The sequence below is a fragment of the Eutrigla gurnardus genome (assembly GCF_963514095.1).
Source record: "Eutrigla gurnardus genome assembly, chromosome: 8".
NCBI lineage: Eukaryota > Metazoa > Chordata > Actinopteri > Perciformes > Triglidae > Eutrigla > Eutrigla gurnardus.
Genome location: NC_139922.1, coordinates 21179795 through 21194923, shown reverse-complemented (window position 1 = coordinate 21194923; position 15129 = coordinate 21179795). Strand labels below are relative to the sequence as shown.

The 15129-nt window shown below is 41.0% G+C and overlaps 2 protein-coding genes across 5 annotated transcripts in view; one reads left to right on the top strand and one right to left on the bottom strand.

The window, feature by feature from the left end:
• The window catches only part of pacsin1a (protein kinase C and casein kinase substrate in neurons 1a), a 28015-nt gene extending 20208 nt beyond the window's left edge, over positions 1 to 7807 (top strand). For 2 of the 3 annotated variants that reach the window (XM_084015656.1, XM_084015657.1), the window contains 6 exons: positions 84 to 239; positions 664 to 839; positions 2944 to 3064; positions 3158 to 3264; positions 3709 to 3953; positions 5143 to 7807. In XM_084015656.1, the coding sequence (XP_083871782.1) occupies positions 84 to 239; positions 664 to 839; positions 2944 to 3064; positions 3158 to 3264; positions 3709 to 3953; positions 5143 to 5252 (915 nt within the window). In that variant the 3' untranslated portion in view covers positions 5253 to 7807. The remainder of the gene's footprint in view (positions 1 to 83; positions 240 to 663; positions 840 to 2943; positions 3065 to 3157; positions 3265 to 3708; positions 3954 to 5142) is intronic. The other variant, XM_084015658.1, reaches the window with a different exon arrangement.
• On the bottom strand, positions 7531 to 14641 carry LOC311017376 (SAM pointed domain-containing Ets transcription factor-like). 2 transcript variants are annotated; one of them, XM_084015666.1, is made up of 6 exons: positions 14421 to 14641; positions 11129 to 11564; positions 10085 to 10282; positions 9899 to 9943; positions 9657 to 9794; positions 7531 to 8975 (listed from the first exon to the last, which is right to left on the bottom strand). In XM_084015666.1, the coding sequence occupies exons 2-6, from the start codon at positions 11550 to 11552 to the stop codon at positions 8797 to 8799; spliced, it is 984 nt and encodes a 327-aa protein (XP_083871792.1). In that variant the 5' UTR covers positions 11553 to 11564; positions 14421 to 14641; the 3' UTR covers positions 7531 to 8796. The 2 variants fall into 2 exon arrangements, with proteins under 2 accessions (XP_083871792.1, XP_083871793.1); XM_084015667.1 differs by having other exon boundaries at positions 9657 to 9791.
• Between the last annotated feature and the right edge of the window lie 488 nt (positions 14642 to 15129).

Here is a 15129-nt window from a genome sequence, read left to right as displayed (position 1 = left end):
GTGACTTCCTTCCTCATGTTCCCTTTTGGTCAAATTAGATAATGTATGCGAGATGCTGACGGTGCCTGTGTTTGGACCTACAGATGGAGGCAGCTAAGAAGTCGTACCACATGGCCTGCAAGGAGGAGAAGCTGGCTGCCGCCCGAGAGGCCAACGGCAAGACCGAGGCTTCTGTCACGGCGGACCAGCAGAAGAAACTCCACGAGAAGGTGGACAAATGCAAACAGGATGTGCAGAAGGTGAGAACGAGGCTGGGACAATAAGATAAAAGTCTTTAGTTCTTGAGTTTGAAAAATCAAGTTATTGCTTTTTGTACAAGAAAACAACAAAAGAATAATCTTGTCGTATCTTACTAGGCTCTTTGTCACAGCAGCTTTATATTGGTGACCTGGCAGGGGGTTAAATGGCTATTGATCAGGCTAATTAATCAGGTCATTTTGACATATTCTTATTCAAATAACCGGTTTATGGTGTTGTGTTATGATAGACTTATGCAGCGTAAAGGCAAAAGATGGTTTTCGCCTTTTATAACGTGATGTTTTCGGTTATAGAATCCGATATTTAGCCCTTTTAAAGATGAGTACATGAAACCATGGTGTTTTCTTTTCCACGGAGGCTTCAGTTATCGTTATGTGATTTTGTTTGTTTTTGTTGTCGTCTCAGGCTAAAGAAAAGTATGAGAAGTCTCTGGAGGAGCTGAATAAGTGCACCCCGCAGTACATGGAGTGCATGGAGCAGGTGTTTGACCAGTGCCAGCAGCATGAAGTCAAGAGGCTGACCTTCCTCAAGGAGGCCTTGCTGGACATCAAACGGCATCTTAACCTCACCGAGAACCAAAGGTTAGCCGGGCGGAGGCGTACCGGTTTATTTCTGTTTCATAGAGCTGCTGGTTTAGGAGCTTCAGTTTAGGACTTATGATTTAGTTCAATAAAGGTAAAACAGAAGTATTGCATATTTTACCACCATCTATATACGTTTCTTGCTACAGCATCAATTCCCTGCATTATCGCCCCTCAATCTGATGTAAATTCATAGTTTTACTGCATGCGACATACTGTGTCTTTGCTTTTAATCAGAAATAGCAACATTGCAAACACATTTTCTAATGGATGAGTTTGATTTGTTGTGTCACATTCAGCCCGCTTTGCTTCAAATTGATTCATCTCAACACACTTCTCAACCAGGCATGCATTTCTCATTAGCGTTCACTAATTGATTGATTATTACGTCAGTGACGTTTCTGCCAAACTGAATTTTGTTTGAGTTGAATGCTTGTCATATTCCGGGCTGTTTTTTAACCTGCGTGTAACAACAAAGCAGCAACCCTCGACAGAGTGATTTTCAGGGTCTCTAACCAAACCTGCCTACCTTTGGTTGGTTGGTTTGTTTATGTAGCACATTTCAGCAACAAGGCAATTCAAAGTACTTTGCATAAAGCATCAAAAGACAAAGTGCAAAAGAAATACAATATGAAAGGACATTTAAATACAATTTAAAACAATAATTTAAGAAACCAAGAGAATAGAAAAAACATATAAGCTATAATAGAATCAGACAGTTTTTAACATGCAAGAATAAAAGATACTGTAAGAAATAATTTGATAAATGGCAGAAAAGTATTAAACCAGTTCATTTAAAAGATGTAATATTAAAATGCAGCTGACCTGCAGGTTTCTGGGACTTTCTTTTCAGATATATGGAGCATAAAAAATGAACGTTGCTTCCTCATGTTAAGTTTGACTCTGGAGACAGAAAGCAGACCTCTCCCAGACTGTAATTTGGCCCTAAACCATTCGGTCATTAAAAACCGACAGAAGCATTTTGTAGTGGAGAAGAACTGGAGTGATGTGATCCACTTTCTTGCTCTCAGTGAGGACTCGAGCAGCAGCAGCAGTGCTGTGAATCAGCTGCAGCTGTCTAATTGTGTGTCCAGGACCTGTGAAGGCACAGTTACAGTAGTCGAGTGGACTGGGGATGAATGCATGGACAAGTGTTTCCAAATCCTGCTGCCACAGAAGTCCTTGATATATTTAAAGATTACTTTGTAATTGTCTTACAAACAGGCCCAGACCTGATGCCAGGGATCATTCAAGCTGGTGTACTTCATCCTGACTGGTGTCATAACGCACTTCGGATTTGTTTGATTAGAGATCTCTTCATTTACTATTCATGACCTCATTTGTCGTCTGGATTTTTCCAGTGAAACTAGGAGAAGAAATGATGACTTACTCTCCTTAATCACTCTGAATACATTATTTCCAGATTCCACTTATAAGAAGACAAATTCAGATTATTTTCTGTGAATGAATATAATTTGTTAAAACCTTAATGACTCGTATGTCAGATTTAATTTCAAATTCAACTTCAGTATGATCGTGGTCACCACCAATATGTATTCATGTACTGGCTTGAATTTAATTCCATTAAACATCAGACAGTACAATATATCATTGGCTTTTACAGAGAACATCTTTCCGAAATGTTGTTATGAAAATTGCATTTTCTGTTTTGTTTAAAATGGCCTGTATAACTCAAACCAATACAGCATCTATTTATTTAATGTTCAAGCTTTGGGGAAAAAACAATCATTTTTATGTCATTAAACAATTTCTTACTGCATTTATATATGAAAACTAGGTGGATTATTATCCTGTAATTTAATGAAAATTACATATTGCAGAGATTTGGAAGGCTCACAGCATGAACAATAATATCCTCTCAAAGGATTATTAGGAATATTCCGGCCAAATACTTCAGCTGTTGAGGACTTCGGCAGAAAACTCAGGGAGACACTTCATTCTTGTCGTGACCCCAATGTTGGATCTCTCTCAACCCAGAATTTGAACTACATTTTGGGTTCCGTTGCCAAGTTGGCAGCAGGCCCCGGGTCTCTTCTGGCACTTTTCATCCTCACCATTTGTTCCACTTTTCCCCTCTCCTCAGCTACGGAAATATATACAGAGAACTGGAGCGCACGATCCTGGGGGCAAACACACAAGAGGACCTGAAGTGGTTCAGCAACAACCACGGCCCCGGGATGCATATGAACTGGCCTGCGTTTGAGGTACCGAGCGTACACCTCCATACACAAACATTAGAAAACCTCTCCTCTTAAGTTAGTACTCTATTCTACTTCTCCTTTCATTCTCATCTCCAGGAATACAACCCAGACCAGGCCAGTGCTCCTCCAAAGAAGAAGAAACCAGACGGAGCCCCACCCACTCCGAGCACTGACCATGTGGCTCCACCTGGTGACCGCAGCAGGTTATTAATCAGTTGTTGACAGTCCCATCCCATTGGAGCACACTCTTATTTCATCATGAAATAATATTTTGTGACAAATGTCATCAGTAAATTGTACAGCGTGAACTAAAGGTCAAATGATATAGACCGGTGGATCTGATATTGATTTGTTTGTCAACAAATCTCATGAAAAGACCAAACCAACAATGTGTTAGTCTTTCTGTCAATACGTCCTGACTACAGCTTTCACTCCCAACCATTTCGTCTAACTGTACATACATCTTTAAAAATGTGTCGCAAATACATACTTTATCTCTTTTTAAATGACTAGAGTTTAGATCTGTGTGGTAGGTTGGAATTGATCGTTGGCTTTGAACTTTTCATGTGATTATTCTAAAAAATGCTTTTAGTATTTCGTTTTTTTTAACATGAAATCTCATCCTCCATATTCCCTCTGTCCTCCAGTGTGAGCAGCTATGAAAAAAACCAAGCTTATTCGACTGAGTGGTCCGACGATGAGCAGCCCGCTTCGTACTCCGGCAACGAAAACGGCGGGAACGGCAATTCCTTCGAAGACGATTCCAGCACTGGGAAAGGGGGCGGGGGCGGGAGCGGGGGCGGGAGCGGGGGCGGGGGCGCGGGCGGGGTCCGTGTCCGCGCTCTCTATGATTACGAAGGCCAGGAACAAGATGAGCTCACCTTCAAAGCAGGTAACTGTCGGTGACACAGGTGATATGATTTAATTTGCATACAGTTCATGTTTTTCCATAAGTTATTGGACTTATTAATGTTGGGACACTTGTTTTTATGATGTGTGTGGCTGTAGCTCACACAGGTGGTCAAAAATCACCAACTCTGTCCTGGTTTCTATTGTAAAGCTCCCTTCCTCTATAGAGTAGATAGCAGTGATTAGTCAATAATCGCCACATGGAAAACAAATTACAGACCGCTGCCACCAATTAAGATAAGCTCTTTGGGAAGTGGTGGTGGTGGGTGGGGGGTGCTTTAGAGGCCCACAACAACTAACCATTTAAAAACAGCTTTACACAGAAAAATAACTACTGAAGAAGCCACAGCTGTGCATCTTCATCTTGATTCCCCTACTACACATCCAGCTTCTCTTTAGAACCACGCCGTTTGAAATCAGGAGGATTGAAATCATCTCATGGATATCTGGCAATGACTTCAAAGGTCTTTAAAGACGTCTTATAGCTCCATGCGAAATGTGTTTGTTTCTTTGTTCTTTTCCGAGGGAAGAAAAAAAAAACAAAGATGGCCTGCAGACTTTTCTTGTCGACAAACAAAGTTTCTATTTACATTTACTGTTACTCAACAAAACGCATTGTGCTTGTCCTTGGGGGTATGACAAAGAGGATTTGCTTGCAATTACTCATCTTTGCGCTCCGTGAGCACCTTTCTGCTGTTATTGTCTCAAAGCTTTGGCAGGAAAATATGGCTTTTCACGTTTTCATGTCAGCCGCCGTAGTTCTCCTACACATTTAGCACACAGGAGAAGTTTCAGTTGTCCTGCTAGATGTCAGCAAATCCTACACACTTGTTCTTTAAACAAACAAAACAAAAGCATGACTTCTTTATGTCTCTACCACAGTTTAATTCCATGCAGTGTGGAGAATAATCTTAAACAGCAGAACAAGTGAAAGCTAATATTTACTGAACAAGCACAAATGTCATTTCGACCTTCTCATCGAACCCTCCCAATATGTCAAAACATTTCTACGTTTCTATATTTCTGCTTACATCACAGTACAAACACAGACATTACATCAATAAGTATTTTAATAATTCTTTAATCCAAAGAAATGTCTTCATTCTAAGTTTACATTCAGCGTTTCACAAAGGACTGCGTTGTTGATAAAAGGAGTGCTGTCTCCTTCACAGGTGAAGAACTGACCAAGACTGAGGACGAGGATGAGCAAGGCTGGTGTAGAGGTCGTTTGGATACCGGCCGAGAGGGACTGTACCCGGCCAATTACGTCGAGCCAATTTAGTCACGTTACTGGACAAGGACACGCCATTGGAGGCAGCTTGAACTGTCCCGTCCAATTGCATCGCACATAGCCAGAGACTTAAGAGCAACACATCCCTTGCCCAACAGATGCGCCAAGCAGTCTTGCCTAAATAAAAACTTAGTAACCTAAAAGACAATATATCGGTATAATATATTTTATCCTGCATTTTGGGGTGGGTGGACTTACACATTTAAAAACAGGAGCAGCAGTTATTCCAGTATATACACACTAAACTATAACATCAAGACAAGTGCAGGAACACATTGCTTCTCTGTGTAGCTGTATTTAACTTAAGATGCAGCTTATTTAAACTTGCAGTACACTGCAGTCTGTCCTCTTGTGAACATGGGAAGATAATATAATCAGTTACGCCCATTCGACAAAGACAAGCTTCTCTAAACCTGCATTGTGTATATACAGTGTGATGCCATTTTTTGTGTAGCATTTTTAAATGCTGTGTGTGGTCAGTCGTCATTCTTACATCTGGAATGCTGTGTAGTGTTAAAAGTACCACAAACAGTATCCTCTATTTTTTTTTTCTCGTTTTTTTTGTTTTTCTTTGTGATTTGGTCCGACCTCTTTTCCAGTGTGTGCAGTGCTATGTGTTTTTAACTGTTTCTGAACTTTGCATAGCAGCATGCGCTATGCAAAAAAAAAAAAAAAAAGGAAAAAAAACTTGCATTCCCTGAATCCTGCAGCCTCGTTTAGGCTACAACTTGATGCAACTGTTCAACTACAAATGCAGAGTTCACTTCTTTTTTTTCCCGCATCACGTTCTTCTGGACATGCTTCTGTTATCATGAAAGGAAGCTTGTTGAAGACCTGATTTCATGTTTGTTTGTTTTTGTTTATGATATATTTCTTTTCTTAGCATCACAAACTCGACAAAAAAAAAATCATCTCCACGCAATCCAAGGAAAGGATGTACACTTTCTGCAGAAGCTTTCATTCTTGGTTCAGTGATTCAGGTCTCGTTTCAATCCACTACCGCGAACAAGAAACACGAGTGATACTTTCCCTCAGAGCGGATCAAGTCATCTAGTTGAGGTTGCCACTGCGGTATGAGAGGTGGGTTCTGAACAATGTGTGCCGGGCACTTTTCTTCCAGGGTGGGGGTGGAGGGCATACAGGGGCAATGGAGGCATGTCAATGCGTTACTGTGCTACAGACAGTTGCCTGAAGATCGAAGCCTCTTCAACAGGACATGAATGTACTAGTGTTTGGGCTTGAAAGAGGGCATGTTGTCTGAACATGGTTCTCCACAGTCATTTAAAGCCCTACCTAGCAAAAAGCACTAGTTATGTGGCCCATTTTCCCTGCTGAGCCAAAGAATGACCCAATACCATCAACTATCTGTTTTCTCTCCATGCAATAACTCGCATATCACATGTGAAACAGCTTCAGTGAGGATCAACTTGTAGCTGCCTCCCAGTCCACCCAAACTTCATTTGTCTGCAGAAACACTGCATTTATCACCAGTGCTGCACTGACTGTAAACTGACGGCTCTGTTTAAATACTTTAACTTAATCCATAGACATTAAATTTATAGCAGCAGGTGCATTCATCAGGTGTTGATTAGTGCGTTATCATGTGAGCTGCACCCAAATCCCTGATTGGATTTGAGAGATGCTTTTTATGACTTAGTTGTCCTGAAGTTTTTAAAATTTCACCGTACCAACGGTAGTCAGATGTGTTTAGCTCAGTGTCTGGAACAGGATTTGACAGGTTTGGGTCTCACACATGAGAAGAAACACATCACCAGCTCACAAGTTGTGTCTTAGATTAAGCTGTCCAGCATAGCAAAAAGGACTCCTATCATTAACTGTACTACTTCCTCGATTCACGTATGCACACACACACACACACACACACACACACACACACACGATATTCACGGAACATGCAAGTTCAAACATAATCCACATTACCAGGTTAATATTTTGGGGGAAAAACATCATCCAGTGTGTATGAGTTGTGTAAATGTTAACAGATTTTAAAAAAAAGTTATAAAAAAAAATGCAAGTGATGGACTATTAAAAAAAGATTTAGTGTTATACATGTAAATGTGATTCATTAAAAATAACAGCAATGGAAAACATATTAAGTAATAGGTACCATATTGTATGAATTTCATTGCAATGGAATTGTCAGTGTATCATAAAAAGCGTGACGTTATCCCACGCTGTCAGATTTGTATATGATGATGTAATTTAAAGATTATATTCTATTGTAACTGTACAACTGTGTTGAGTTGAAAAATGAGACCTAACCACGTTGAGGCAGTAAAAAGGTGTACATGTAAATGCTTTTTTATGTTGATGATCTCTTCCTTATGCACACGGGGGACAGCAGCTCATGTTGCGGAAACCCTATATTAGCGGTCTAGAAGATGTATGTTCATAGTTAGTGATGTACTTTTATCTCCTAACTGGTGTAGTGCCTGTTCATCTTGATGTAACAAGAAGTTAATTTAAATATGCATAAAGATGATTATGATCACAGATAATAATGACAATAGTGATGAAAAACCTGACTCAAATTTGTTGTGATGGTGTCAATATTGCGATATTGGTCCGAAAGGGGGAAACAAGTTTGTTGAAAGAAAAAACAAAAGTGAGTGTCTGTGTGTTATTTGTACCGGCTATCTCTTTGTTTCTACTTTCACAGGAGGCAACGTTTGATAATATATTGCTTTATTCTGGATCGTGAACATAATCCCAAAGATAGAAATGTAAAAAAGGATTATAGATTGAGGCATGTTTAATAAAACATTCACTTACTTTGGCATTGCTCTGCAACTTCTAAAAATTATGACACTTGAATGGGAATAACGGAGGAGTGTCATTATTTTAAAAAAGAGGATTCAAAGGGATAGTTTGACGTGAAATAACGGAAATAACGCTCGTTCGCTTTCTTGCCAAGCGTCGGATGAGAAGATCGACACCCCTCAATGTTAAACATGTAGCTGGAGCCAGCAGCTGGTTCGCTTAGCTTAGCTTAGCACAAAAACAGTGAGCTAGCCTAGCTCTGTCCAAAGGTATCAGAACCCATAAAGCTCTTTTGAGGTGCTCATTGGCAGATTTTTTTTTTTTTTTTTCCTTTTGAAAGAGCCAGGCCAGGTGTTTCCACTCTTTATGCTAAGCTAAGCTAGTTGACTGCCCTCACTAAGTATTGTGTGGATATGAGAGTGATATCAATTTGGCAAGAATGCAAAAAAGCATTATTTCTTGTAAATGTTTCCGTAGTTGGAAGAAATACCTATCCTTTTGAGAAATCAAACACTCCAAAAAATCCATTTCAAACAAGAGTGCTAAAGACAAAATAAAAATCAGTGTTAAGAATAATAAAGTAGAGTGTTGATAGGCAGGAGTGCATAGTTAAGTAGGCAGTCTTTACAATTGAAATGAAACATCAAGTACAATGAACGAACAGGCTTCGGAGTCCGTGTTACTTCTACTGTATGACCAGCATATCTGTGGTTCCTCCTCAGCTCGTTCTCTTGGGATCAGCCGATCCTCTTCATCATATGGGGTTGACGAACTGATACACCAGTCTGCGTGAGACATCGGGCTTCCGGATGATGCCTTTCTTGTAGTACTGGCGTATAGAGCGACTCAGTTTGTCATAGTTCATAGCTGGGCGGTTCTTCCTGATCCCCCATAGCCTGGCTACGAGAGCGGAGTCCTCTATTTTGAAAATCCCTTTGGACAGGAGAAAGAAAATGTCATCACTTTCGAGTCGGTTAGCTTAGCTTAGCACAAAGAGTGGAAATGCAGGGAAACAGCTAGCCTGGCTCTATCTAAAGGTAAGTTCCCACCAACACCTCTAAAGCTCACTTTTTAACACATTTTATCTAGTGTGTTCCAAAACAAGTATAAAAACAATTAGTTGTGGTTCACAGAGGAGATTCGTGCTGGTGCTGCGAAGTGCCCAAAACTGTACTTCCTCAAATGACCACTTGGGGCTGGCTACAAACACAAGCAAATCTCCATAGAACGTTGTGTTTAAATGCTCAACTTTACAGCAGAAAAACAAGCTTACAGCCAGGTACAGAAAGCCGTTTGGTCTCTATCACTAACATCCCCATTGGTGACAACTGTACGTTATTTTATATAACTCATCCATTAAATGATATCAAGGCTTAAAGTTGCTTCCCCTTCTTCCAGTCTTAATGCTAAGCTAAAGCTAACAACCTGCTACATGCCGCTTCATATTTAGCGCAAAGACCTGTGAGAGGTATCGATCTTCTCATCAGACTCTTGGCAAAAAGACCAATGGGCATATTAACTCAAATGTTGTATGTTGTTCTTTTAAGCAGCGTAACTTTAAGTCCCCCTATTTCTAATCCGTTTCTAGCGCACTATAATGTTGTGTCACCATACCTTTCTCTTTGTTGAGCCAGCGGATGCAGCGGCTGTACTTATGAGGCTTGAGGAGCAGCTCTCGGAGGAACTGCCACAGGTGGATGGGCTGGCTGGGGTAGGTACGTATCACATCTGACCAGGAATCATCCTCCGCTGCTAGCGTAGGATTCAGAAAAGAGATGTCAATACACCTCTTTTTACATCAGCGTTACAATCAGTGAGTAGGGAGTGTTTTTAACTAGTTGGAACCAAGAACTTACCAGATTTGCTGTCCTCGGCTGGGCTGCGCTCCTTCATGGCTGCAGCTAAAAGAACAATCAAGTAGCAGTTTACATCAGGCAGAATACTTAAAGCCAAGTCTTAAATCTGCTCTTGGTCACACTACATTTGCTCCACAATGTGCCCTTCCTCATTTGGTTCACTCATTATGTTCCTGTTGTACTTACCAGATCTCCAGATGTCCAGATGAGCATACAGCACGTCTCCAAACTGGGAGGAGCGCTGTCTGAAGTCTGCTTCCGTCATGGTGCACAGATCCTTCCCGCTCAGCTCCTGAAACATGGCGTTGACCTGCGGCAGCCTGTACAGATGCTCGGTCCAGAGGAGCCACTTCTGGACGTGAACGCAGCTCCAGTCCAACGGGTCTAAAGAGGGAAACACAATGAGACAAAGGCATGTATTTTTATACAGCTCCCCACATGTTCAAACCTTAAAAAATTACACAATTTCCACCATTAATGGTCTGATAACAAAGATTGGTCACTGTTTTTTGTTTTATTCATTAATCAAGATTTTGACCCAGACTCATAATCTAGATATCTCCAATTTTGACCATCCTTTTTAAAACTACGTGTGAATCACATCACGAAAAGTGCAATACTAAATGGTTGGAGTAACTGTAAGGGATCATGTCAGAGTGACTGCTGCAGCCGGTTACGATGTTCCCAGAAGAACAGAAGAAGGTTTGACGGAAATTAATTTGACAAGTTAAACTATTAGTCTTTGAGTAAGAAATATGTAACTATATAGTCGGCAGGTAGGCAAACAGATGCTACAAGTTGACCTATGGGAAATGTAAGCACCAGTGTGTCTTGAGTTTGACCCCTATTTTGGGACAAAAAAGTAATCTGCTGCTTTCATTTTAAAAAGGCTAAAAAAAAATTATGTCACTCTAAACTGCTGGCTTTCAAATTAAATGCAGTGTTTCATACTTTCTGATCAATGCAAGAAAGTATTCTGTATCAAAGCAAATAAACACATGTGCACTGTTATGATATGATGAAGGAGATAAGAGTTCTTAAGAAGTGGAGGTGATTGTCTGTCAACAGAAGAGTTTGCACAAGGTGGGCCGGCCCTCGGATTCTCACCAGCTGTATCACTGGATGTTGATGTGAGGTTTATTTTACACAAAGAAGTTGGTCCATCCAAATATCTCTCTTCATAACAACTCTGTCTATAACAATTACACAACGTTGACCATCCCGTCCTACCCGGTGCAATGTTGAGCAGCTTGCAAGCCGTGTCGACATCCTTCAGCACCTCTCCCACCACCATGGTCTGGACCTGCTCCAGACAGCGCTCCTCCACCTGACCCTCCATCTCAGACGCGGGGGCCTGGGGTTGACTGGGCTTGGCCGGGACCAGCTCCGGGGTCCTGCAGGGGGGAGCGGCGGGAACCGGGGCCTCCGTCATCCTCAGCATCCAGGGGTTTTCCTCTATGGTGAACCTGTCGTAGCAGGGGAGGTACACCCCCGGCCAGCTGAGCTCAGGCAGCCCCAGCAGGCTGCGTGGCGGCTTGACGTCCTCGGGCTCGTCCAGCCAGGCCATCTGGGTGTCGGCGTGGGGGTGGCTGATGTAGAGGGGCGAGTGAACACTGCAGCCTGTGTGTTCGCAGCCCGGACTCCCCATGCTCATGTTTGTTTAACACTGGAAGAAGAAAACACTGCTGTCATAAAATGTCAACTAATTTACCTGACATTTGATGTCACTGACAGAGCTGCATGGCTGCGACCGTACCCAAATGCTCAAATATTTAAACAGCAGCAATCCTAAAGTAAACTTGACATTTATTCCATGGTATTTACTTTTCTGGGACTTACTTTGAAATCAGGAATCTGTCATTTCAGCTTTGCAAACTGGAGCCATTGTAAAGGCTAAACTAATTGAAGCTATTGTTTGTGCATCAATTTGTTTTAGCGTATCTCAAAAATTCAGTTGTTATTCCGACACCTGTAAGAATCAATTTCCAATTCTCTGGTGAATCTATATGTTTGGAACTATCCAGGTCAAAAGGGGTCAGCCATACTTTTCACAATATCGGAAAGCAATCTACTCCACCTTTAACTACAGATAAAGAAGATCAGAGCCGTGTGTGAAACTCCAGCTGCAAGTCAAAATGAAACGGTTTGTCGGGTTTTACTGTAATTCCAAAATGTGCACGATTAAATTCCGCTGCTATCACATTGCAACACCCACTGCCTTTTAGAAACATCAGGTCTCCAAGATGGATCGTGAGTTCATTGCCAATGAAAGCGTGATAGAATAGAGCATAAAGGGTGGGACACGTGTAATAAGTGGATAAAGGATAAGTAGCTGGAGCGTATTCATCATGGCATGAGTAAGAGAACAGCTCACCGGGCTGGGAGTGGTGCTCTGTGCCAGTGTTTGATTTGACGAAATTATACACCTGTTTCCCATTTCTAAGTGGTGTACTTGTGTATCTGTTTAATACACGATGCCTTTTCTTATCAGCTTCACCTACTTTCATTCACTGCTGCTCTCAGCAGAGTAGGACATATGTAACATTAAAAAGCATGAGAAAAGTGAGTCAAAGATATTATACTCAGGCTACCTTTGGGTGAACACTGATTACCGACAAGTAGATCCAAAACAACGGCACATGGACCAACGTGGTGTGATACGGCCGTTCTCATAAGTGCTTTTGGAGCTATAAATAACCGATCACTGATTTATTTTCATATGTTTGCAGAACAAAACAGGAGCAAAGATGACCGACTTCAATAATAATTTGTGTGTGTGTGTGTGTGTGTGTGTGTGTGTGTGTGTGTGTGTGTGTGTGTGTGTGTGTGTGTGTTGAAATGAAAGCGGCACAAGCCTATTGTTTGTAGACTCACATTCAACACCTCACTATTTACTGATATCAGGAGCATTTAGCCGATATGAAAATCTTAGGTCATTCATCGCTGCATTCCACTGTTCTTTGGACAAAAGGCCGTTTGACAACACACCTTTTTCTGTGTCTGTTCAGCAAAATGGCTCTAAGTGGCTGTCTGTATGAGCCTGTTTGCATGCACGTGTGTGTGTGTGTGTGTGTGTGTGTGTGTGTGTGTGTGTGTGTGTGTGTGTGTGTGTGTGTGTGTGTGTGTGTGTGTGTTATTACAGGTTGAAGGGTGGCAGTAAAAAAGAGAGTCCTTGCTGAACAACTACTTTACTCCGATGAGGACCTAACATTTGTTTTCTTTTGACTAATGTACTTATTGTAAGTCCCTTTGAACAAAAGCGTTTGATAAATGCCCGAAATGTAAATTTAAATGTCATGGAAAAACAACAACACAAAACAAGTCTCCAGCCATTTTCTTCTCTAAACGTGAATTTTGCATTTATCCGATTACAAAAGGAGGCTTTATCAGAGAATATCTGGGAAAACAAAGGCATTCACCGTAGTTGATTATTGTCTGCAACTCGATTTGAAATAAGTCAACATTGGCATCAGTCTCGACGTCATTATAAAGAAAGGAAAAGTCGTTAAGTATGATCAGATATTCAAATCTTATAGTCATAATGACTCTAGAGAGCAAATATGTATATTAATACATCACAGTAGTAGCACGAACTACAGCGCACACAATAGTATGAGTAGTAATGTTAATAGTAAAAGCAACAAAGAGTAGTGGAAGGTAATTTGTACATGTATTTTCATATTATGCTATATTTCATTTTATGTTCACTGTAGTTATAATGTTTACTAGTTAATATAGCTACTGCTTACTTTGCATAGAACTGTGAAATTTTACAAAATAATCCATATGAATCAATTAAAAAGTATCATCATATCATCTGGTAAAATGTGATTTTACAATCCAGCTGTATAAAACTCCACTTTGACCAGCTACAACATCAGCGAGTGTCAATACACCAATAATATAATATAAGATCCCTGATGTATTTTTAATTGAAGTATAACTTTAAAAGCAGGACATGTCTGGTATTTTTTTTTTTTACTTTTTCACAGACTACTTGGAAATGACGAATAACATTAATGATGGCTTCGTTGTAATGAAGTGTTCCTGTAAGAGTGAGCCAGCTTGCACAATACGAGGACCCTGAAAGCCACGAAATGGAATTCAGCCGTCATTCGTTTGTGTCAAAATGTCTGCTGTGAAAAATGCCTGTTAAGATATGTGTTTGATGTTGATTTCTATAGGGACAAGTATATAACATGCACCAAAAACACAACACAGCACAGTGCAATGCAAACAAACAGCACAGACACAAACTAGTTCCAAACAATTGTACAAAAAAATGACCATAACACTAAGTGCTAGATTCCTACACGTGACTGCTACTATTTAAAACTGTCATGATCCATTCGAGGCTGTGTGGGTAACTACTTTTCTGATGTCAGGTGAATGCCCTGGAGTACTACTACAGGTACTGTCCTGAGGTAGTAATAATGGTAATTTAGTAGTATTAATAGCTTAGTAGTATCAGATTATTATAGAGTATTATTTATAGAAGTCTTATTGTGGGCTGCTGTCTTACCTCGTCAGTGTTGGACTCAGTTTCCAGTGCTGAGGCCTCCGTCTGTCTCCTCAACCGTTCCTCCGTCTTGGTTTCAGCGTGGATTGAAGTCAAGGTCCCGTGGAGATTGTATCTATTGTGCCTTCAGGTGAGGATGTGCTGCACGCAATTTATTTTTGCGTTCTGTTTCTGACCCAGCACTTTAACACCCGGATCGCTCCCCTGTCCACTCACACTGTGGAGACTCCTTGTTCGACTCGTGGGCCGAGCTGAGAGGGTTTGACTAATTTGGGAGCCTTCGTGACATATCAATTCTGAAAGAAAGGGTGTGTCTGAATGAGGGAGGTTGCTCCAAGTCTCTACTTAATAATGACTTGGGGCAGTATTGCAGTATTCACAGAGAGTTCCTTTAGTAAACAAAGCAGGTGAGTCTTTAACAGCCTGTTTGAAGGGGGGGGTTACGAGCTTGTTTTACAAGCATTTTGAGAAGTTGGCAGTTTTTAAGGATAAAAAACGTTCAGGCTAAAATTATCTTATCTTAACTCCACTGAGGCAATCGTGTAAAAGTTCACCGATCTGCTGTGAGAGGTGGAGGAATAATTCATGACTATTTGGGAAGAAACCCAGAGGAGAAACGTGAAATCACACGTTATGAAGCGTTTGCATATATAGTATCTTTGCAGTGAAGTTAGGTCGATTAAAGTGAATTTCTGTTTGCCAACCCGTCACC

What these genes read in the sequence shown, in the direction of transcription:
- LOC311017376 (XM_084015666.1), bottom strand. Translation starts at nt 11,552, where the DNA reads ATGAGCATGGGGAGTCCGGGCTGCGAACACACAGGCTGCAGTGTTCAC. An exon ending in TCTGGACATCTGGAGATCTG is followed by an intron (nt 9,944 to 10,084) that starts GTAAGTACAACA and finishes TTGTTCTTTTAG; the next exon opens with CTGCAGCCATGAAGGAGCGC. An exon ending in CTGGCTCAACAAAGAGAAAG is followed by an intron (nt 8,976 to 9,656) that starts GTATGGTGACAC and finishes TCCTGTCCAAAG; the next exon opens with GGATTTTCAAAATAGAGGAC.